Source organism: Salmo salar, chromosome ssa19 (genome assembly GCF_905237065.1).
Source record: "Salmo salar chromosome ssa19, Ssal_v3.1, whole genome shotgun sequence".
Taxonomy (NCBI): Eukaryota; Metazoa; Chordata; class Actinopteri; order Salmoniformes; family Salmonidae; genus Salmo; species Salmo salar.
Window position 1 is genome coordinate 56465435 of NC_059460.1, and position 22960 is coordinate 56488394.

General features: G+C 42.9%; 1 protein-coding gene across 1 annotated transcript in view; it reads left to right on the top strand.

Annotated features, from left to right (window-relative positions):
* Positions 1–2546: 2546 nt before the first annotated feature.
* Positions 2547–22960, top strand: part of dnah3 (dynein axonemal heavy chain 3) — a 50988-nt gene continuing 30574 nt past the window's right edge. Inside the window, exons 1-20 of the mRNA XM_014158986.2 lie at positions 2547–2801; positions 3165–3266; positions 3414–3621; positions 3777–3822; positions 3929–4097; positions 4394–4586; positions 4857–5052; positions 5624–5749; positions 8039–8234; positions 12785–12964; positions 13660–13796; positions 13947–14052; positions 17917–18095; positions 18335–18519; positions 18774–18897; positions 19226–19379; positions 19626–19770; positions 20659–20870; positions 21178–21269; positions 21786–21900. Of these exons, the coding sequence (XP_014014461.1) occupies positions 2736–2801; positions 3165–3266; positions 3414–3621; positions 3777–3822; positions 3929–4097; positions 4394–4586; positions 4857–5052; positions 5624–5749; positions 8039–8234; positions 12785–12964; positions 13660–13796; positions 13947–14052; positions 17917–18095; positions 18335–18519; positions 18774–18897; positions 19226–19379; positions 19626–19770; positions 20659–20870; positions 21178–21269; positions 21786–21900 (2931 nt within the window). The 5' untranslated portion in view covers positions 2547–2735. The remainder of the gene's footprint in view (positions 2802–3164; positions 3267–3413; positions 3622–3776; positions 3823–3928; positions 4098–4393; positions 4587–4856; positions 5053–5623; positions 5750–8038; positions 8235–12784; positions 12965–13659; positions 13797–13946; positions 14053–17916; positions 18096–18334; positions 18520–18773; positions 18898–19225; positions 19380–19625; positions 19771–20658; positions 20871–21177; positions 21270–21785; positions 21901–22960) is intronic.

Here is a 22960-nt window from a genome sequence, read left to right on the forward strand (position 1 = left end):
AACAATCACCGACAAGGACATGAGGGGAAACAGAGGGTTAAATACACAACATGTAATTGATGGGATTGGAACCAGGTGTGATGGAAGACAAGACAAAACCAATGGAAAATGAAAAATGGATCAGCGATGGCTAGAAGGTCGGTGACGTCGACCGCCGCCCGAACAAGGAGAGGGACCAACTTCGGCGGAAGTCGTAACACTGTTGATAGCCAGGTGCAGCACTGGTAAGGTGTTGGGGCTGTTGTTGTGACTCAGCTGTTGGGACAGATTTATGTAGGCCCTAACAGTTTGTGGGCACCGTTTGTCACCGTTCTAGTGCAATTCATGTATTGTTCAGTGTTGCGTTGTTTAAATCAACAACAAACAAAAAAATGTACATGCTAAAATCGGCACTGCATATGACAGCTGAGTTGCTGAAGCATTACAACAAAGTAAGTATTAAGTTAAAAGCCCAACTGAGTTCCTTAACTTGGGTGTGCCGGGGGGGTTTATTTTTCATTTTAAGACCCGCCGTAAGTACCATAGTGAGAGAGGAAAACCACAGCACATTACCGATGGGGTTCTTCTAAGCAAACTGATTTCTGGTCTTAGTCAATCATCTCTCTCTCGCTCTCTTCAAAACCACAGTTTCCTTATCTTTCTTGCCTGCTCCCTCCCTCCTTCCCTCCTTTTTTTTGTATTCTTCCCCTCATTCATTCCCCCAGGGTTTCTCTGAAATCCCTTAAATAATAGACACAGAGTGAAGGACTTTGGGGGCGTGTGATGGATCGCCCTCCTTCTCTTTCCAGGCCGCTTATATTCTTGTTGTGCTACCTACTACTTATCCATCATCCCTGTAATGCCACATTGCTCTCAGGCGAGAGTGTCTAAAAACCTATATTTACATCAGGCAAGCATGAAAAGACAACTTTTTCCTTATGATTCGTTTTATGGTACATCACAATGAAAATGGGTCATAGGCCTGCTCTGGGACTTTTATTTTGAAAATCTCAAATCCCCTGAGGTCTGTCTCATCTATCATGTTTGTGCATAAAAGCCATTCCCCGACAGACAAACCTGGACGTGCCCATGTATGGCCAAATACTATAGTTGAACTTGAATGAACTCCCAAACTATTACCTGTAACCTGTATGGCCTTAAACAGAACTTTACATGTAAAAGTCACACTCTCAATGTAAAGCTGAGGTATGCTACAATCAGCACTTATTGGCCTCATTGGTCACTCATAATAATGGAAAAATGATGGCGAAATAGTAGTCACTCTTGCTTATATGAATTAAGACTGTGCAAGACTAAAGGAATTATTATCACGAGTTTCATTAAATCACCTGTATTCAACTACCAGTAATTTACACCAGAGGAGCCTGAAGGAACACAACAAATCATGTAATGTCTATTTGTTACCAGTCCAGTCCTCTTCTTTTCTTGTCTTGAATAGAGTGCCACTGGCAGTTATATTAGCTTTGTGTCAGACAAAGCTAATATAAATGTTACTCTATACAAGACAAAGACAGAATGTCAAGTTCCCAAAACCTGCTTTAGTAATTTTTAGCACAAAAAAGAAGCAATGTTTTTCAAAAGTCTAATCAAATGTCTATCTCTGAGTGAATCTAATTTTGAACACAGTTGGAATGACCCTGTCTCGACAAGTTCGGGCAGCATTTGACGTAATCTGCTTGCACCATGTTGGGTGTTGAAGGTGATTTTTTTATTTTTGTAAGAGATTTAGCCACAGGTATCCAGAATGCACAGCACGGGCTGTACCAGAGAGGGGTCAGGACAGCACAGAAAATAAATGTCTCATATTGCACTCACTATAATTTCATCACTATGGTAATTCATCAAAAGCAGCATAAGAAAACCCAAAACATAAGCAAAAGCAGGCATCATATGCCTACCTGAAATGTAGGATGAGAAGTCATTTTTAGTCTACTCTCTCGTGAATTGAGATGCAGGTCTTCAATGTCACTGTGCAACCTATAAACAACAATATTCATCTTCAAATATCCCAAAGTTTGCTTTCTTTTAAATCTCAGAGAACAGTTTAATAAGCTTGTCCTCTGTTTGCCACATCAGCGCAACCAAACCCTCACTGACCCCACTACCACGAACTAGCTTGTTGTGACCCCTAGTGGCCATTAGAAACGTTTGGTAAATCGATGTTTGTCCATGTTTGTCCTTTGTCCATCTCCCTATCAACAATCATCGCATGTTGAAGCGTAATATGATTGCGTTTATGGATGACTGCATGCACAAATAAATCTTCAAATCCCACATGTATGGCTCAGCAAAGTGTATTCTGTCAAGTCTCTCAGTCAGAACAAAATCTTATGACAGGCTAAGAACTGTCTTTCTAATCCAGCTCAAGCACAATATTTGGTACTACTTGCTGGTCATTCGAGTAAAAACATTTGATTGAAACATATACCTAAAAGTTTTCGTGCCTCACGTTGCTAGGTAACGACAGTTGTTACCATGGGAGAGAAGTCCCCGGATAGAGACATTGTAGCTGATTGTAGTTCTTTAACTACAGAATAGTGTCATCAACATTGATTTTCCCATTATTATATTAGCCGGGTAGAATGGTGGACTACAGTAGCTGCCTCGCCTACAACTCCTCATGACAGTGGCTGTATGAGTTGGTGCCAGAGGTGGTCTTTCAAGCGGTGTGGCAGTGGCACTTTGAAAACTTTGTGAGAAATGTCACAAACGAAGCTTTGTGATACATTTTAGGAATGGCATTTGCTAAGAAACGACATGTTGACAGAATGGAAATACTGTCGCGAAAGCACCAGCGACAGGTAGGCTAATTATGACATACTGTAATGGAACGTTTCGTGTGTATTGGAATGTTTCAAATCATTCTGTGTGGATAGAATTGCATCGCACATTGGTGTGCGCAGGTTTTGCAGTGGGTTCGTGTGTTTTAGACATATTTCAAAAGGTTTAGTCTTAAAACATGTTATATCCGCTCTATAACCACTGCCTCTAGCTTGACGTTACTTATTTAATTGACAATTTCCTCAGTTAACATGGAACGCTTAAAAGAGGTAGGCTATGCTTTGTTTTGATAACTAAATTATGCGTACAACATAAGTGTGCTTGTGAATGTAGTGGCCAGAGAGCCTTGCTCAGCTGAGTGAGAGTTTCTATTTGAACTGCAGATGGAGGATGATTCTATATATAACATGAGTCATGCAAGAGGACTACCTGGTCTCCCACCTCAGCCCCAGGCCTCTAGTGAAGAACCGTCAGAGCTTTACCAAGTAAGACCTTTATGTAAAGAAGCCAGTCCCTAAAGTGCTATTGATAGGTGGAAAGGTATTAATTACTGTGTTCCTTTGTGTGCATACCTATTAGGACAATTCCATGTAATTCCTGCAAGTTAACTCATTACTTTTAAATTGTTCCAGATTGTTCTCAGGCACAGCCATCACCCACCCATCCTCCAGAACACCTCTTGGACTCTGGCTGTCCCTTATAAGGAGCAACGGCACCATCGCACCCCCAGTGAGTCCATTGGGAACAACTACAGCCCCCAGGCTCGTCACCTGAAGATCAGAAACCTACAGAGGAGACCTGGAACCGTCAAAGACTCACTTGGGGATGTACCTGCACCTTGTATCCTTTTGACATTTTCATATGCGAATAATTCTTATTCTGATTCATCCCATTGTTGCTACTTTGCTGACCACCTGATCGGTGCTGAATTGAGTGGCATCAAAACAATAATATCCAAAACAAGATAGAACATTTTATCTTAATTCTCATTTTAGCATCTAGCCCAGCTGAGAAGAGGAAGAGACTCGCCCCCAGGGGATGGTAAGATACCTATCAAATACATCAACATTAAGTGTTGACCACTGAAATCTGGACAAAGGGGTGTCATTGAAGTGGTCTTTGTAATGCTTTGTCATCTCAATCCCAGGGATTCAGCTCCTGACACCTCGATCTCACCTGGACTTAAGCTCAGCCCCAGAGAGCCTCTGCCCCCCATCAGCCGACCCCTGACCCCCAAACAGCAGCTGGACATCATGCGGAGCCAAGAGGAACAGATGTGGCCTTTTGAGACAGAACCTACAGAAAGAGACCTGGAGGTAAGCATCCAGAATAGAATAGATAAGGAAATAGAATAGATAGGGAAATAGAATGGAATATGGAAGGAAATAGAATAGATAAGGAAATATTGTATATTATATAGAATTACATAGAATGTAATCGAATAGAGGAGAATAGAATAGTGGGAATAGAATAGAGCAGGCAATTAGAATAGTATAGCCTCCAGTCCATTCAACCAATTTAGTCAGTCAATTGTTCCATTGCTTTCACTCTTTTGGCAGCTTGTTAATTTTGGATGTTTACTTGATGTGAAGTGTTTTGCTGGTTTCTACAGAGGTACGTGTACTACATTAGTAACGGCGTCCACAGCCCAATGCTGGCCCACCAGCCTCCCCAGCAGATTAAGAACATAATGAAGCTCCTGCCCCCTGGCATTCAGGACAGCAGCAGGGACATGGAGATACTGAAGGGGAATCTGCTAGACGAGGTCAACAAAGACTACGGCTTCAGTCTCAGGAAGAGCATAGGTAGCAGGAGGATTTGTTACATGACTGCAATGTTTCTTACATGTACTGCAATACTACTTTCATGTATTAATACACTACTTGTAATGAGTGTACTAATAATGTAGATAGTCATTTTAATTTTACTATCCAGCAACAATTTAAAAGAATATAGCCTACACATATTCACAAACATTCCTATCAAAGCAATGTGGTTGTCTATCAAATCACCCTTCCCCCACTGAAAGTTCCCTTGCCTCCATGTTTTCTGTCTCCCTTCTTGGATCCAACCAGTTGACTACATCCTGAGGGACCCGTCGGAGAGGCAGCGTTTGTTCATCTCCAGCATCCCCAGGCCCTTCCCCAGGAGGGTGATCCGAGGGCCCGTCCCCTGGGTCTGCAACTACAGCCAGGCCCACACCTGGCAGAGCCAGCACCTCTTCACTCTCAACCCCATGATGGTCCACCTGCAGGACCTCTGGGTGAACAGGTAGCCTAGTAGCCTGAGCAAAGACTGGCTTAAAATGAGCATCAACTGTAACCGTCTTCCATTTTGTGTCAGGGTTTGTAGTTCCAGTAAACTAGGTAACAAAATGGTTTGCATAGGTTTACATTCCCCTAAATCACAGATCACATTTGGTAGTAGGTCTATGTGTAGGCAGAATACACAGTTGCTCTGCAAACCAATCTCATAATGGCATATAAACTGTTTACCAAAAAAAACATAATGAAGCAAAACTAAGCTCAGTACCATAAAACAAGCTAAACAATTGTTTAAATGCTCTAAGAGCTAATCTCCTCTCTGTGGGTCAGAAGATGGAGTTTCAGATACAGTTTCTTAATGGACTTGCCTGAGCCTGCATGGTGCTCTGTTGATCTCCTGTTTTGACCTGCATTAGTTGATCAAACCAAGTGAATCACCATGAACCCCTACTGTTAATAACCATGTCTTAAATGTCTCAAATAAGAGTTGATGGGTGTGTGAAATTAAAGTGGACACACAGTTCAGATAATACAAGTTAACTCTTATGTCTCTCTGTCTTTCTTTCTCATCCTTTCAGTTTCTCCTCCTTGAGGTTTGTGAGACTAGGGGACCTTTTCTCTGCCAACTTCCCCCTGCTGCCCACCGAGTTTGAAGACCTGATTCAGAGACAGTGCCAAATCACCAGGGACGACCTGGCTAATAGGTTAGTAGCCTACTGTCTTCAGTCAGTCAGTCAGGCAGTTAATCAAACAATCAGTAAAACAGTCAGTCAGCCAGCCAGACAGATGGGTAGAGAGTCAGTCAAGTCAGTCAAGTCAACCAGATAGACAGACAGTCAGAGCCTGCAAGACAGTCATTCAGCCAGGTAGACAGACAGGCGGGTTGACATACAGGTCGGCAGGTAGGCCAAGGTCTGCATGGCTAATCCCGGTGTTGTAGTGAGAGTCTCATGTTTTCTCCTTGTTCACTGTGTCATACCCCTGTCGTGTCTTTCTTCTCACTGAAGGATTCCATTGCAACCTGCTGTGTTTAGAGCAAGGAACCAGTAAACATGATTTGTGGCTGAAATATGAGCCATTGAAATTTCACAAAAATGTGTTGATTTTTATTCTGAGTTTGTGCCTTCTTGGATACCATTGTTCTCTGATAGTTCAGTCTCCCTTGCCAACCACAGTAGAGCCAAAGGAGATCATGTTCTGGTATGACGCTGTTGAAATGCCAAAACATTGCACCAGTTGCTAGGTTTCGTCCTTTTTCTGGAGGTGGAAACTACGCCATAGAGTAACATACATACAGGGGTATATGTGTAACAACAATAGTACACACATACAGGGGACCAGCAAGCAAGCACCTACTGTATCAGACCACTGTCGGCGTCAGAATGCTGGTGGCAACTTTCCTATCAATCATTGGTGGCAAAATGGTGTCACACCGCTGCCAGAAAGCCTCTATTCAATCACCGGGGGCATATACACTGAACAAAAATATAAACGCAAAATGTAAAGTGTTAGTCCTATGTTTTATAAGCTGAAATAAAAGATCCCTGCCATTTTGTATATGCACAAAAAGCAAATTTCTCTCAAATGTTGTGCACAAATTTGTTTACATCCCTGTTATTGAGCATTTCTCCTTTGCCAAGATAATCCATCCACCTGACAGGTGTGGCATATGAAGAAGCTGATTAAACAGCATGATCATTACATAGGTGCACCTTGTGCTGGGGACATTAAAAGGCCACTGTAAAATGTGCAGTTTTGTCACACAACACAATGCCACAGATATTTCAAGTTTTGAAGGAGCATGCAATTGGCATGCTGACTGCAGGAATGTCCACCAGAGCTGTTGCCAGAGAATGTAATGTTAATCTCTCTACCATAAACCGCCTCCAATGTTGTTTTAGAGAATTTGGCAGTACGTCCAACCGGCCTCACAATCGCAGACCATGTGTAACCACACCAGACCAGGACCTCCACATCCGGCTTCTGAGACCAGCCACCCACACAGCTGATGAAACTGTGGGTTTGCACAACCGAAAGAATCACACAAACTGTCAGAAACCGTCTCAGGGAAGCTCATCTGCGTACTCGTTGTCCTCACCAGGGTCTTGACCTGACTGCAGTTCGGCATCGTAACCGACTTCAGTGGGAAGATGCTCACCTTTGATGGCCCCTGGTATTCTGGAGAAGTGCGCTCTTTACAGAAGAATCCGGTTTCAACTGTACCGGGCAGATGGCAGACAGCGTGTATGGCGTTGTGTGCGCGAGTGGTTTGCTCATGTCAGTGTTGTGAACAGTGGGGGTGGGGTTATGATATGGGCAGGGATAAGCTACGGACAACGAACACAATTGCATTTTATTGATGGCAATTTGAATGCACAGAGATACCGTGACGAGATCCTGACGCCCATTGTCGTGCCATTCATCCGCCGGCATCACCTCATGTTTCAGCATGATAAAGCATGACTCCATGTTGCAAGGATCTGTACACAATTCCTGGAAGCTGAAAATGACCCAGTTCTTCCATGGCCTGCATACTCACCAGACATGTCCCCCGTTGAGCATGTTTGGGATGCTCTGGATCGACGCGTACGACAGCGTATTTCAGTTCCCGCCAATATCCAGCAACTTTGCACAGCCATTGAAGAGGAGTGGGACAACATTCCACAGGCCACAATCAACAGCCTGATCAACTCTATGCGAAGGACATGTGTTGCGCTGGATGAGGCAAATGGTGGTCACACCAGATCTGATACACGCCCCTACCTTTTTTTTAAGGTATCTGTGACCAACAGATGCGTATCTGTATTCCCAATCATGTGAAATCCATAGATTAGGGCCTAATAAAGTTATTTCAATTGACTGATTTCCTTATATGAACTGTTACTCAGTAAAATCATTGAAATTATTGCATATTGTGTATATATTATTGTTCGGTGTACATACAACAATCCCTCATTTGGACTATATGAGACCCCATTGTCTGTGTCTTGCAGGTGGCTGCCACGCTGTGTGTCCCTGTTTGTCACCTACAAGGACCTTTGGCTGCCCCTGGTGCCCCAGAGTGACCACGTGGCCCCAGTCAGTGCTCAGGAGTTCTTCTCCTGCGTGGCCGCCCTCATGTCCCTGCAGCTCCGGAGCTTGATCATTGCCTCCCTGCAGGACCTGCTCCAGTTCTTCACCCTGCACCAGGTCTGAGGTCTAACCACTCAACTCTGTCAGGGTTCAACCACGGTTCAACTATCTATACAAGGGGTGTCAAACATAGCCCATTCAAAACATAGTAAAATAAAAGTCAAACATAGACCATTCAAAAGCGAGCCCATTCAATCCGGCCTGTTATCCCCAGAATTTTTTTCTTGTGGGACGATCTCAATCAACATTCAAATGACTAAAACCAAATCGAAACTGTGTCGAAGTAATGATGGACCTACAGTTGAAGTCGGAAGTTTACATACACTTAAGTTGGAGTCATTAAAAGTTGTTTTTCAACCACTCCACAAATGTATTGTTATCAAACTATAGTTTTGGCAAGTTGGTTAGGACATCTACTTTGTGCATGACACAAGTCATTTTTCCAACAATTGTTAACAGACAGATTATTTCACTTATAATTTACTGTATCACAATTCCAGTCGGTCAGAAGTTTACATACACTAAGTTGACTGTGCCTTTAAACAGCTTGGAAAATTCCTGAAAATTATGTCATGGCTTTAGAAGCTTATGATAGGCTAATTGACATCATTTGAGTCAATTGGAGGTGTACCTGTGGATGTATTTCAAGGCCTACCTTCAAACTCAGTGCCTCTTTGCTTGACATCATGGGAAAATCAAAAGAAATCAGCCAAGACCTCAGAAGAAAAATTGTAGACCTCCACAAGTCTGGTTCATCCTTGGGAGCAATTTCCAAATGCCTGAAGGTACCATGTTCATATGTACAAACAATAGTGCGCAAGTATAAACACCACGCAGCCGTCATACCGCTCAGGAAGGAGAAGCGTTCTGTCTCCTAGAGATGAATGTACTTTTGTGCGAAAAGTGCACATCAATCCCAGAACAACAGCAAAGGACCTTGTGAAGATGCTGGAGGAAATAGGTGCAAAAGATTCTATATCCACAGTAAAACGAGTCCTATATCGACATGACCTGAAAGGCTGCTCAGCAAGGAAGAAGCCACTGCTCCAAAACCACCATAAAAAAAGCCAGAGTCCGGTTTGCAACTGCACATGGGGACAAAGATCGTACTTTTTGGAGAAATGTCCTCTGGTCTGATGAAACAAATATAGAACTGTTTGGCCATAATGACCATCGTTATGTTTGGAGGTAAAAGGGGGAGGCTTGCAAGCCGAAGAACACCATCCCAACCGTGAAGCACGGGGGTGGCAGCATTATGTTGTGGGGGTGCTTTGCTGCAGGAGGATCTGGTGCACTTCACAAAATAGATGGCATCATGAGGGAGGAAAATTATGTGGATATATTGAAGCAACATCTCAAGACATCAGTCAGGAAGTTAAAGCTGGGTCGCAAATGGGTCTTCCAAATGGACAATGACCCCAAGCATACTTCCAAAGTTGTGGCAAAATGGCTTAAGGACAACAAAGTCAAGGTATTGGAGTGGCCATCACAAAGCCCTGACCTCAATCCTATAGAAAATCTGTAGGCAGAACTGAAAAAGCGTGTGCGAGCAAGGAGGCCTACAAACCTGGCTCAGTTACACCAGCTCTGTCAGGAGGAATAGGCCAAAATTCACCCAACTTGTTGTGGGAAGCTTGTGGAAGGCTATACGAAATGTTTGACCCAAGTTAAACAATTTAAAGCCAATGCTACCAAATACTAATTGAGTGTATGTAAACTTCTGACCCACAGGGAATGTGATGAGAGAATAGAAAGCTGAAATAAATCATTCTCTCTACTATTATTCTGACATTTCACATTCTAAAAATAAAGTGGTGATCCTAACTGACCTAAAACAGGGAATCTTTACTGGGATTAAATGTCAGGAATTGTGAAAAACTGAGTTCAAATGTATTTGGCTAAGGTGTATGTAAACTTCCGACTTCAACTGTACATTTATAGTCAGTTCACTCTGTCCCTCTTGCTAAGAGTCATCGAAAGCTAGACATTTGGGGAGTATCAAAAATCCCAAAAGCGATGGATATTGGACTATTTTTAGGCAAATCTTGACGGCGAGGAAATATAACCAATTTTAAATGCATCCCACTGCATCTCGTTGAAGACGAATGCGACGTTTGGGTTAAAATTAGTTTAAAATTAAATCTAATTACATTTTATTGGTCACATACATGTGATTAGCAGATGTTATTGTGGGTGTAGCGCAATGCTTGTGCTTCTAGCTCCGACAGTGCAGTAATATCTAATAAGTAATATCTAACAAATTACACAACATTTAGGTCAGGTGAACAAAAGGACTTGGCATATACAAGATGGCACTGATAGAGATGGCAGCTTCGCTTCAGGTCCTTAGCTGTGGAGTTTTCTGTTTTTTTTATGTATTATTTCTTACATTGTTAGCCCAGAAAACCTGCAATGTTATTACATACAGCCGGGAAGAACTATTGGATATCAGAGAGACGTCAACTTACCAGCACTACGACCGGGAATGTGACTTTCCCAAAGCGGATCCTTTGTCTGTACCTCTCAGGGCATTTGAACTGATTCCAGAGGCCGACCCAAAATAACGCCGTCGGAGGAGAGGGTGCCGGAGCGGTCTTCTAGTGAGGTTTCGGATGCGCACACACCACTCACCGCTTCAGAGTATATTACTCGCTAATGTCCAGGTCCTAGTTAACAAAGTTGACGAAATTAGGGCAAGAGTTGCTTTCCAAAGAGATATCCGGGATTGTAACATACTCTGTTTCACGGAAACATGGCTAGTTGGGGACATGCTGTCGGAGTCCGTTCAGCCAACGGGATTTTCAGTGCATCGCACCGACAGGAACTAACATCTCTCTGGTAAGAAGAAGGGCGGGGGTGTATGTTTCATGATTAATGACTCATGGTGTAATTGTAACAACATACAAGAACACAAGTCCTTTTGTTCACCTGACCTACAATTCCTCACAATCAAATGCCGACCGAGATTTCTCCTCGGTTATCGTCACAGCCGTGTATATCCCCCCGCAAGCGGATACCAAGACAGACATCAAGGAACTTCACTGGACTTTATGCAAACTGGAAACCAAATATCCTGAGGCTGCATTTATTGTAGCTGGGGATTTGAACAAAGCTAATTTGAGAACTAGGCTACCTAAATTCTATCAGCATATCGATTGCAGTACACGAACGAGTAACACACTCGACCACTGCTACTCTAACCTCCGCAAAGCATACAAGGCCCTCCCCTGCCCTCCTTTTGTCAAATCTGACCATGACTCCATCTTGTTGCTCCCCTCCTATAGGCAGAAACTAAAACAGGAAGCGCCCGTGCTTAGGTCTATCCAATGCTGGTCTTACCAATCGGATTCCACGCTTCAAGATTGCTTCGATCACGTGGACCGGGATATGTTCCGGGTAGCCTCAGACAATAACATTGACGTATATGCTGACTCGGTGAACGAGTTTATAAGGAAGTGTATAGGAGATGTTGTACCCACTGTGACTATTAAAACCTTCCCTAACCAGAAACGGTGGGTTGATGGCAGCATTCGCGCAAAATTGAAAGCACGTAACATCGCATTTAATCATGGCAAGGCGACTGGAAACATGATCGAATACAAACAGTGTAGTTATTCCCTCCGTAAGGAAAACAAGCAAAGCATCAGTACAGAGACAAAGTGGAGTCGAAATTCAATGGCTCAAACACGAGACGGATGTGGCAGGGTCTACAGGCAATCACAGATTACAAAAAGAAAACCAGCCCCGTCGCGGACACCAACATCTTGCTCAGAGACAAATTAAACAACTTCTTTGCGTGCTTGGAGGATAATACAGTGCCACCGACACGGCCCGCTACTAAAGACTGTGGTCCCGTCGATGTAGATAGGGGGGTGCACCCTCTGCTGTTTCCTGAAGTCCACAATCATCTCCTTTGTTTTGTTGACTTTGAGTGTGAGGTTGTTTTCCAGGCACCACACTCCCATAGCCCTCACCTGCTCCCTGTAGGCTGTCTCGTCATCGTTGGTAATCAAGCCTACTACTGTTGTGTTGTCTGCAAACTTGATGATAGAGTTGGAGGCGTGCTTGGCCACGCAGTCATGGGTGAACAGGGAGTACAGGAGGGGGCTGAGCACACACCCTTGTGGGGCCCCAGTGATGAGGATCAGCGGAGTGGAATTGATGTTTCCTACCTTCACCCCCTGGGGGCTGCCCGTCAGAAAGTCCAGGACCCAGTTGTACATAGCAGTGTCAGGACCCAGGGCCTCGAGCTTAATGATGAGCTTGGAGGGTACTATGGTGTTGAATGCTGAGCTATAGTCAATAAACAGCATTCTTACATAGGTATTCCTCTTGTCCAGATGGGATAGGGCAGTGTGCAGAGTGATGCCGATTGCATCGTCTGTGAGTTTGATGCCCCAGCTCTATAGTTACACACATGGTTTACCCTAACTCAATTACACCCGTTTGATGAGACCAGATCCACTCTACACTTGATATAGAAACACATACTGTGCCTATATATGTCAATTACATTTACATTTACATTTACATTACATTTACATCAATTAGTTCATTATAAAGAAAACCAATGTTATTGTTTCTGTTCTCTATGATTTGTTGGACAGGACGGGAATGACTTTGGTGAAGTGTTTGACGAGATGCGCTTCGTGCAGCCTCAGGTGCTGCTGGTCAAGCTGAGGGTGGAGGAGCCTCACATTGTCTTCCTGCCCAGCCTTCAGGAATGCTGGGAGCTCATCCACCGGGGCTTCATGGAGATCATCAAGAGCGCCCAGAAACTCCCACGGGTATAAAAAAAAAACTCTCAGCCTTCTGTCCTTTCAGTTCTTCATTATTAATGTTCAGTTGTTTATCTAATCTGTTAAATCTATTTCTGGAATTAAAACATTTCCAATATTAACAGTTTAAAGGGGCAGTGCAGTCCTGTTTTGTTATGATATTTCCACCCTATGAGGTTGAAATAAAACGTTGAAATTGTGAAAAATATGATAATGCCCTTTTAGTGTAAGAGATTTTGAAAATAAATCCTGGAATTTCAGCCTGTTTAGATGGGATGGAGTTTTTGGCCCACATCATGACATCACAATCTGATCAGATTATTCTGACCAATGACCAGTCATCTTTTATTTGCATATGTATCCTCATACTTTGAAGGGGTAAGCGGGGTAGGCTCAGAGTCTAGGTGTTCCTAACCACACAGACTGATAATTTAAATGGCAAAAGGAGGCTCAGGGAAATAAATGATTAAACAAATATTTTGAGTTATTTTCATGGAAAAAACTCACAGTGATTTATTAAACATACAGTGATGATTTAAAAAATGTAATAAAAAAAGACTGCATGTGCGCTTTAAAATCGTTTATTCACATTTGTACACATTGAATGTGACCTCTGTCTACAAAAAATATATATCATTAATCTGTTCTGGTGCTCAGCATGGAAAGGATTGTGACTGACAGTTTGTCTGGTCTTCTCTGTACAGGTGGAGTGTAACCTATTCCCAGAAATCCAGGGACAGGGCCTTTATCTGCACTCCGTCAGACCTGACGAGCTGCTGGTCACAGACCTGATCAATAGAGCCAAGAGCATCTTCCAGAAGAACACTGTGGGACCAAAGAAGTATGGGGACATAACTAAACCTATACTACCTAAATTTCAGTCAACTATCTGACATTCTACTTTCTTCCAATACTTTTATGTTAACCTGTTTGGTGGAGGAAGGCTCTTTTAAGAAAATTACTCATTGCAATGTTTCAATATGATCTCCAGGTACCTGAACGTGTATAAGAAGTACAGCAACCTACTAGACAACACTGCAAAGCAGGATATAGTGGCATTCCTCAAAGAAAAACACTCCCTGCAAGGTTTTACTAAGGTAGATTTGCCTCTCTGCCTTCCTTCCTTCAAACACTACTAGTAGACCTACAGTACCAGTCAAAAGTTTGGACACACCTACTTATTCAAGGGTTTTTGTTAATTTTTTACTATTTCTACATTGTACAATAATAGTGAAGACATCAAAACTATGAAATAACACATGTGGAATCATGTAGTAACCAAAAAAGAGTTAAACAAATCAAAATACATTTTATATTTGGGATTCTTCAAAGTAGCCACCCTTTGCCTTGATTACAGTTTTGCACACTCTTGGCATTCTCTCAACCAGCTTCACCTGGAATGCTTTTCCAACCGTCTTGAAGGAGTTCCCACATATGCTGAGCACTTGTTGGCTGCTTTTCCATCTCAATTGGGTTGAGGTCGGGTGATTGTGGAGGCCATCTGATGCAGCACTCCATCACTCTCCTTCTTGGTCAAATAGCCCTTACACAGCCTAGAGATATGTTGTGTCATTGTCCTGTTGGAAAACAAATGATAGTCCCACTAAGCGCAAACCAGATGGGATGGCGTATCGCTGAAGAATGCTGTGGTAGCCATGCTGGTTAACCTCTTACATCTAGACGTTCTGCTAGCGGAACACCTGCTCCAATATCCAATGATAGGCGTGGCGCAAATTACAAATTCCTCAAAAATCCAAAAACTTCAATTTTTCAAACATATGACTATTTTACACCATTTTAAAGACAAGACTCTCCTTTATCTAACCACACTGTCCGATTTCAAAAAGGCTTTACAGCGAAAGCACAACATTAGATTATGTCAGCAGAGTACCCAGCCAGAAATAATCAGACACCCATTTTTCAAGCTAGCATATATTGTCACAAAAAACAAAACCACAGCTAAATGCAGCACTAACCTTTGATGATCTTCATCAGATGACACGCCTAGGACATTATGTTATACAATACATGCATGTTTTGTTCAATCAAGTTCATATTTATATCAAAAACCAGCTTTTTACATTAGCATGTGACGTTCAGAACTAGCATTCCCACAGAACACTTCCGGTGAATTTACTAAATTACTCACGATAAACGTTCACAAAAAACATAACAATTATTTTAAGAATTATAGATACAGAACTCCTTTATGCAATCGAGGTGTCCGATTTTAAAATAGCTTTTCGGTGAAAGCACATTTTGCAATATTCTGAGTAGATAGCTCGCCATCACAGGCTAGCTATTTTGACACCCACCAAGTTTGACCCTCACCAAACTCAGATTTACTATAAGAAAAATTGGATTACCTTTCCTGTTCTTTGTCAGAATGCACTCCCAGGACTTCTACTTCAATAACAAATGTTGGTTTGGTTCCAAATAATCCATAGTTATATCCAAATAGCGGCGTTTTGTTTGTGCGTTCAAGACACTATCCAAGGGTGACGAAGGGTTACGCGCCCGACGCGTTTCGTGACAAATAATTTCTAAATATTCCATTACCGTACTTCGAAGCATGTCAACCGCTGTTTAAAATCTATTTTTATGCTATTTTTCTCGTAAAAAAAGCGATAATATTCCGACCGGGAGTCGTTGTTTTCGTTCAAAGACGAAAGAATAAAAACATGGAGTCGCCTCGTGCACGCGCCTCCATTCTCTGTTCTCTGATCGACCACTATCTAAATGCGCTAGTGTTTTTCAGCCAGGGCCTGCAAAGCCACCATTCAGATTTTTGCCGCCTTCTGAGAGCCTATGGGAGCCGAAGGAAGTGTCACGTTACAGCAGAGATCCCCTGTTTTGGATAGAGATAATCAAGAAGGCCAAGAAATGGTCAGACAGGGTACTTCCTGTACAGAATCTTCTCAGGTTTTGGCCTGCCAAATGAGTTCTGTTATACTCACAGACACCATTCAAACAGTTTTAGAAACTTTGGAGTGTTTTCTATCCAAAGCTAATAATTATATGCATATTCTAGTTTCTGGGCAGGAGTAATAATCAGATTAAATCGGGTACGTTTTTTATCCGGCCGTGAAAATACTGCCCCCTATCCATAACAGGTTAAGTGTACCTTGAATTGTAAATAAATCACAGACAGTGTTACCAGTAAAGCACCCCCACAGCATCACACCTCCTCCTCCATGCTTCACGGTGGGAACCACACATGCGGAGATCATCCGTTCACCTACTCTGCGTCTCAAAAAGACACGGCGGTTGGTTTCTTTGTAGCAATTCGAACATGAAGGCCTGATTCACGCAGTCTCCTCTGAACAGTTGATATTGAGATGTCTGTTACTTGAACTCTGTGAAGCAATTGTTTGTGCTCCCGCTCCCCCTGTCTGGCATTCGAGGGCGCCAGGCTGCCTTCATTACGCACACCTGTCACCATCATTACACGCTGCAGCGCTAATTGAACTCACGTGGATTCCTTCACTTTGTTGACTGCCCCGTCTATATCTGTCTGTTCCTCCATTGGGTCCCCGTGTCAGCGTTATTGTCATTATTTTTCCCCTGTCCAGACACTTTTCCTGTTCTGTTTCATGTCCGTTGTTTATTAATGTTCACTCCCTGTACTTGCTTCTCGTCTCCAGCGTCGATCCTCACAGAATGCTGACACCACTAAAGGAAGCATCAGGGAGTTTTTGGTTTTTGTTTTAGTTGGTGACGTCGGGTCCTGGTGCGGTCGCCGTTAGACCCGGGGGTGCCTCAGCTAGCTCGTCCGGCTTCCACGCCTTAGCTGGCTCGAGAGGTCTTCTTGCCTCGGTCGGCTCGGCAGGCGCCCACCCCACATCATGCTTCAGCCGGCCCATCAGGCTCCCACGCCTCAGCGGGATCGTCAGGCTTTCACGCATCAGCTGGATCGTCAGGTTCCCACGCCTCTGCCGGCTCGTCAGTCTTCTACGCCTCATCCAGCTTGTCCTTGGACTCACCTGGACTCTTTCACTTTGTTGATTGCCCCGTCTATATCTGTCTGTTCCTCCGTTAAGTCCCCGTGTCAGCATTATTGTTGTTGATGTTGTTATTTTTCCCCTGTCCAGATGTGGTTCATGTTCTGTTTCATGTCCGTTGTTTATTAAATGTTCACTCCCTGTACTTGCTTCTCGTCTCCAGCGTCGATCCTTACAATTTGGGCTGCAATTTCTGAGGCTGGTAACTAATGAACTTATTCTCTGCAGCAGAGCTAACTCTGGGTCTTCCTTTCCTGTGGCAGTCCTCGTGAGAGCCAGTTTCATCATAGTGTTTGATGGTTTTTGCAACTGCACTTGAAGAAACTTTAAAAGTTCTTGAAATTTTCCAGATTGACTGACCTTCGTGTCTTAAAGTAACGATCGACTGTCGTTTCTCTTTGCTTATTTGAGCTGTTCTTGCCATAATTGTGGACTTGGTCTTTTACTTAACAGGGCTAACTTATGTATACCACCCCTACCTTGTCACAACACAAATGCTCAAACGCATTAAAAATCTAATAAATCCCACAAATGAACTTTTAACAAAGCACACCTGTTAATTGAAATGCATTCCAGGTGACTGCCTCATGAAGCTGATTGAGAGAATGCCAAGAGTGTGCAAAGCTGTCATCAAGGCAAAGGGTGGCTACTTTGAAGAATGTAAAATATAAAATATATTTTGATTTGTTTAACACTTTTTTGGTTACTACATGATTCCGTATGTGTTATTTCATAGTTTTGATGTCATTACTAATATTCTACAATGTAGAAAATAGTAAAAATAAAGAAAAACCCTGGAATGAGTAGGTGTGTCCAACCTTTTGACTGGTACTGTATAACGTAAGAAATATTCAACCATTTAACATGGATTGCATTGTCAAGCTGTATATAGAGGCTATTATTCGAATGGCGAATTTGGAGATCGGATGATAACGGCTACTTCTACCTACCCCTTCTCAGAAAATCGAGGGTGTGCAGCAGTTGTGGAAGGAGATTGCCTCAATGCACATCACGGTGCCCCTGTCCATGTTTTGCCTGGACGTTCTGAGCCTGAACAAGGACCTGTGTGACCGCGCTGAGAGGCTGAAGGACAGGCTCATCGTCTTCGAGGTGGACGAGAACCGAGAGCTCAACAAGAGGTGAGAGAGGGACGAACTCCTTATGTTTTAGATAGAACTACACTACCCATAAGGCCACACTTTACGCAAAAATGACTGGATGGTAAATCCACTCATTCACAGTTGACTCAATTATGTAACGCTCCTACTATTGTGTACTAATGTTACTACTACCTTTGAAGTTTTTGACTTATAGCAAAGAGCTAAATCTCCCTTAGTGTTGGAAGAAAATAATCGGAAATCCGATTTTCTTTTCCTAGCATCTGTCACCGCTATGACGAGATCGCTGCAACCATCACAGGGGCCCCAGGCAACACAGAGGAGCTGGTGGCCCTGAACCAGTACCTAAAGCACACCAGCGAGGTTACCGTCCACAAGCTGAAAGATGAGATCAACGAGGCCGCCAACCGCCTCAGCTTCCTCTTGGACTACGCCACCCTGCCTCGTGCGTAATGGAGGACATCCGTCGATAGTTTACATTTGGGGATTTGGGTATAGAATTGAGATGCACTGAGCAGATATGTTGTTTGGTCATGTAGAGTAGAACACCTGTCGTTCTAGGAAACACATTTCTGCATTGGGATTTAAATGGGAAAATCTTATGGATAATGCCTTTGAAGTGTTATTGCTTATTGTGGTGGAGGTTTTGCATGTTTAGTTCTATACCTACCATGATATCTCTGTGCTCTCTCTCTCCAGACGATGATGTGAAGTTGAACAGTAGTGTGTTCCACTGGCCAGAGCAGATCCTGGCTGTGTTTGAGATCAGTAAGAGCCGTCTGGCCACCAGGAGAGAACATGCTGAGGACCACCTCCTCAAGAGGTAGCTACACACCAGTACACATTGACAGTCCTGACCCTAATAAGGCTAATCCTCATCCCGAACCATCATGTCAATTTTACAACTGGAACCTCCAATACTAAACCTTGCATGGAGACATCTTCTCTTCTATTCTCTTTTCTTTCACTTCTTTCTTCTCTATCTCTCTCTCTCTCTCCCTGCCCTCTTTCTCTTCACACTCTTCAAACTTCACCGTAATGCCCTAATACTCTTCACGAAATACTCACTAAACCTAAACAGAAATACTAGACCAAAACCACAGACGTCTTATGTCTCATGCTGAGTCTCCTCTCCTGTCTCTCCTCCTCAGGACAGCAGAGTTTGACCAGATGTTGCAGTGTGTGGGGAAGGAGGTGGAGGCCTTCAAGAAGAAGGAGCTGATGAGTCTGGAGGAGATGAAAAACAACGTGGAGAAGCTCAACGAGCTCACCTCCTGTCTGGACGCCGCCGTCACCGAACTGGACGTGAGTGAAAGGAGAATCGGAAAATGATTCAAACTGAATCGTTTTTTTTCTGTTTATGAATTGTTTCACTTCACTAACTCAGTTTGGACCTGCCTTCACTGAAACTGCTTGTAATGAGGAGCGATATGCAAAACTAATTTGTCAGCCATCGGATCACCTTGTGGGTTTTGTTGCTGTGTTTGCTGCTTTTGCAACTGAATGACTTTCATATGGTATTGGTTTGTCGCCTTCTCCTCTCACCTCCAGGACATCAACAAAGAGGAGACTCTGCTGGAGAAGGAGCAGAGCCAGTTCCCCATGCTGCAGACCCTGATGGGCAACAAGCAGCCCTATGACCAGCTGTGGACCAATGCCCTCAACTTCCAGAACAAATCAGAGATCTGGATGAATGGTACAGAACTACACACTGGCCATGTTGTAAAACATTTATCAAGATGTATCATAGTTTTATGATAAATGTCAACTGCTATTATAACTTTAATTGTTCCACGCATAAGATTTTTAATAGAAAGAACTGCCGTAATAACTACCGTAATTTCCGGACTATAAGCCGCAACTTTTTTCCCACGCTTTGAACCTCGCGGCTTAAACAATGACGCGGCTAATATATGTATTTTTCCCGCTTTCAAATTTTTTTTCTCCAAAAAAACACATTCTGTGACGTGCTCAGTTTTTTGGCGGCATGAAGCTTTCATTAGACCAATGAAATTGCCGAACGGGTTAAGGTCAAACAACTTTTTTGTTTACTGTTTAGATTAAATCGAGCGCTCTCAAACTTCCCATCACTCTGATTACGGTAGTCATTTTGTCACCCTCATCATGGCAAAGACACGGAGAAATGCATATGATGCAGCTTTCAAGTTGAAGGCGATTGATCTGGCTGTTGGAAAAGGAAATAGAGCTGCTGCACGGGAGCTTGGTCTTAATGAGTCGATGATAAGACGTTGGAAACAGCAGCGTTAGGAATTGACTCAGTGCAAAAAGACAACTAAAGCTTACTGCTAATATTTTTTTTTTTTACAAGCTGTGTTTCGTTAAAGCCTATTTATTTTTGTTACAAACCGTGTTTCATTAAAGCCTGTGTAAAGTTCATTTGTTTCAATGTACCAGTAGGCAAATATATATATTTTTTTAATTCAGTGGGTGCGGCTTATATTCAGGTGCGCTCAATAGTCCGGAAATTACGGTATATATTTTGTTTCTACACATTGTGGTCCTAAATGATTGTTTGTTTGTTTACTTGTTTGTGTACTTTCTCATCTTGCGCCTCACTCCCCAGGTCCCTTCCTCCACCTGAATGCTGAGAAGATCTCAGAAGAGCTGATCACAATGTGGAGGACCATGTACAAGCTGACCAAGTCCTTCTCCGACCTGCCAGGGCCGCGCCGCATGGCCGACAGCTTCAAGATCAAGATCGACAAATTCAAGCAGCACCTGCCCATCCTCACCACCATCTGTAATCCAGGCATCAAGGACCGTCACTGGGAGAGGGTCAGTACCCTGACCTTCCCTCTCTGGAGCTCTGAAGCAGAGCACCAACACTGAACCAGGAGACAGAATATAATGTGTTTTTAAGGATTTATGTATGATAACACATTACAAAACACTGTCAGCTTGTCCTAAAATTGGAGTTAGTCTGAAAACGGGACGTTATTATCATTAACAGTCAGTAGCCAAAGTACAACTCTTGTCAGTACCAGACAGTTCAACCTCAGATAAGATGGTCAGTGAGTCCTGCATACCTGTGATCCATGAAGCTGAGATGAATAATTGGTGCTTCTCTGTGTCCTGTTTTCAGATCAGCACCATCGTGGGCTTCGATGTCAAGCCAGATGTGGACACCTCACTGTTTAACATGGTGGAGCTGGGCCTGTCCAAGTTCTCCGACAAGTAAGAACCCCTCATTCCCACACTACACTCTGCCTTAGCATTGCGATAGATAGGAGGGAACTGAAATCCGAATAATTGTTGGTGAGAAACAGGGACTGTATTGGTGGTTTATTACCATAATGAGATTCAATGTGGTATAGTGTTATACCAGTAGCACCTTACTCGTTAATACCGTGGCAAGGAAACAAAACACAAAGCGGATTTTACTTCTTTAGGAAACCAGCCCTAATATTGGAAACAAGCATCATTATGTTGTCATCCAGAGTCACATCCATTTATTTTCCAAACTATAGCACACAATATTTTACATACAGCAGGTTTATAAAGGACCAAAGAGTATAGTCTGCTTCGTGTTTTCATTTTTGCTATGGAAAGAATATTGCGATACTGGTATCGTCCCAGCCCGAGTGATATTACCGTTTTCAGTGTGTTTCTGCTCTTTTCCATAAATGTGTTATGTTGTGATTTGCTACACAATGTGAAGCTGTCTCTGACTTTTCCTTCCTGAACTCTCAGGCTTGAGGAGATAGGGGCGTCTGCTAGTAAGGAGTACTCTCTGGAGAAGGCCATGGAGAAAATGAAAACTGAATGGGCTGAGCTCCGCTTTGCCTTCACTGCCTACAGAGACACGGTAAGCAGCAGCAGGCACGCAAATGCACACACACACACACACACACACACACACACACACACACACACACACACACACACACACACACACACACACACACACACACACACACACATACAGTATTAACTAATTACAGAATTTGTCATCTGGACTTTTAAATTATTAAAAAGTAACCAAGTATGCCAATATTAGATACTATTACACCCTAGACAGGATCAACTTTCTTAAAGGCCCAATGCAGCCGTTTTTATCTCAATATCAAATAATTTCTGGGTAACAATTAAGTACCTTATTGTGATTGTTTTCACATAGCTTCTTAGCGAGAGCAATTTCTCAAGCAAGAATTTTGCTAGGACTGTCTGGGACTGGTGTGAGGGGTAAACTGAAAATTTGCTGTTACAGGCAGAGGTTTGGAACTCTCTTATTGGTCTATTAACTCATTTACCACCTGGTGATGTCATCAGGTAGGCCAAATTTCCCACCAAAACAAACAGCTCTTACACTAAATGGCCATTATCATAATTTTCACAATTGTACAGTATTATTCCAACCTCATAGTGTGGAAATATACAGTACCAGTCAAAAGGGGTTTTCTTTATTTTAACTTTTTTTTACATTGTAGAATAATAGTGACATCAATAATAAGACATCAAAACTATGAAATAACACATATGGAATCATGTAGTAACCAAAAAAGTGTTAAACAAATGAAAATATATTCTTCAAAGTAGCCACCCTTTGCCTTGATGACAGCTTTGCACACTCTTGACATTCTCTCAACCAGCTTCAGAGTCTTGAAGGAGTTCTCACATATGCTGAGGACTTGTTTGCTACTTTTCCTTCACTCTGCGATCCAACTCATCCCAAACCATCTCAATTGGGTTGAGGTCGAGTGATTGTGGAGGCCAGGTCATCTGATGCAGCACTCTATCACTCTCCTTCTTCGTCAAATAGCCCTTACACAGCCTGTATGTGTGTTGGGTCATTGTCCTGTTGAAAAATAAATTATATTCCAACTAAGGGCAAGCCAGATGGGATGGCGTATCGCTGCAGAATGCTG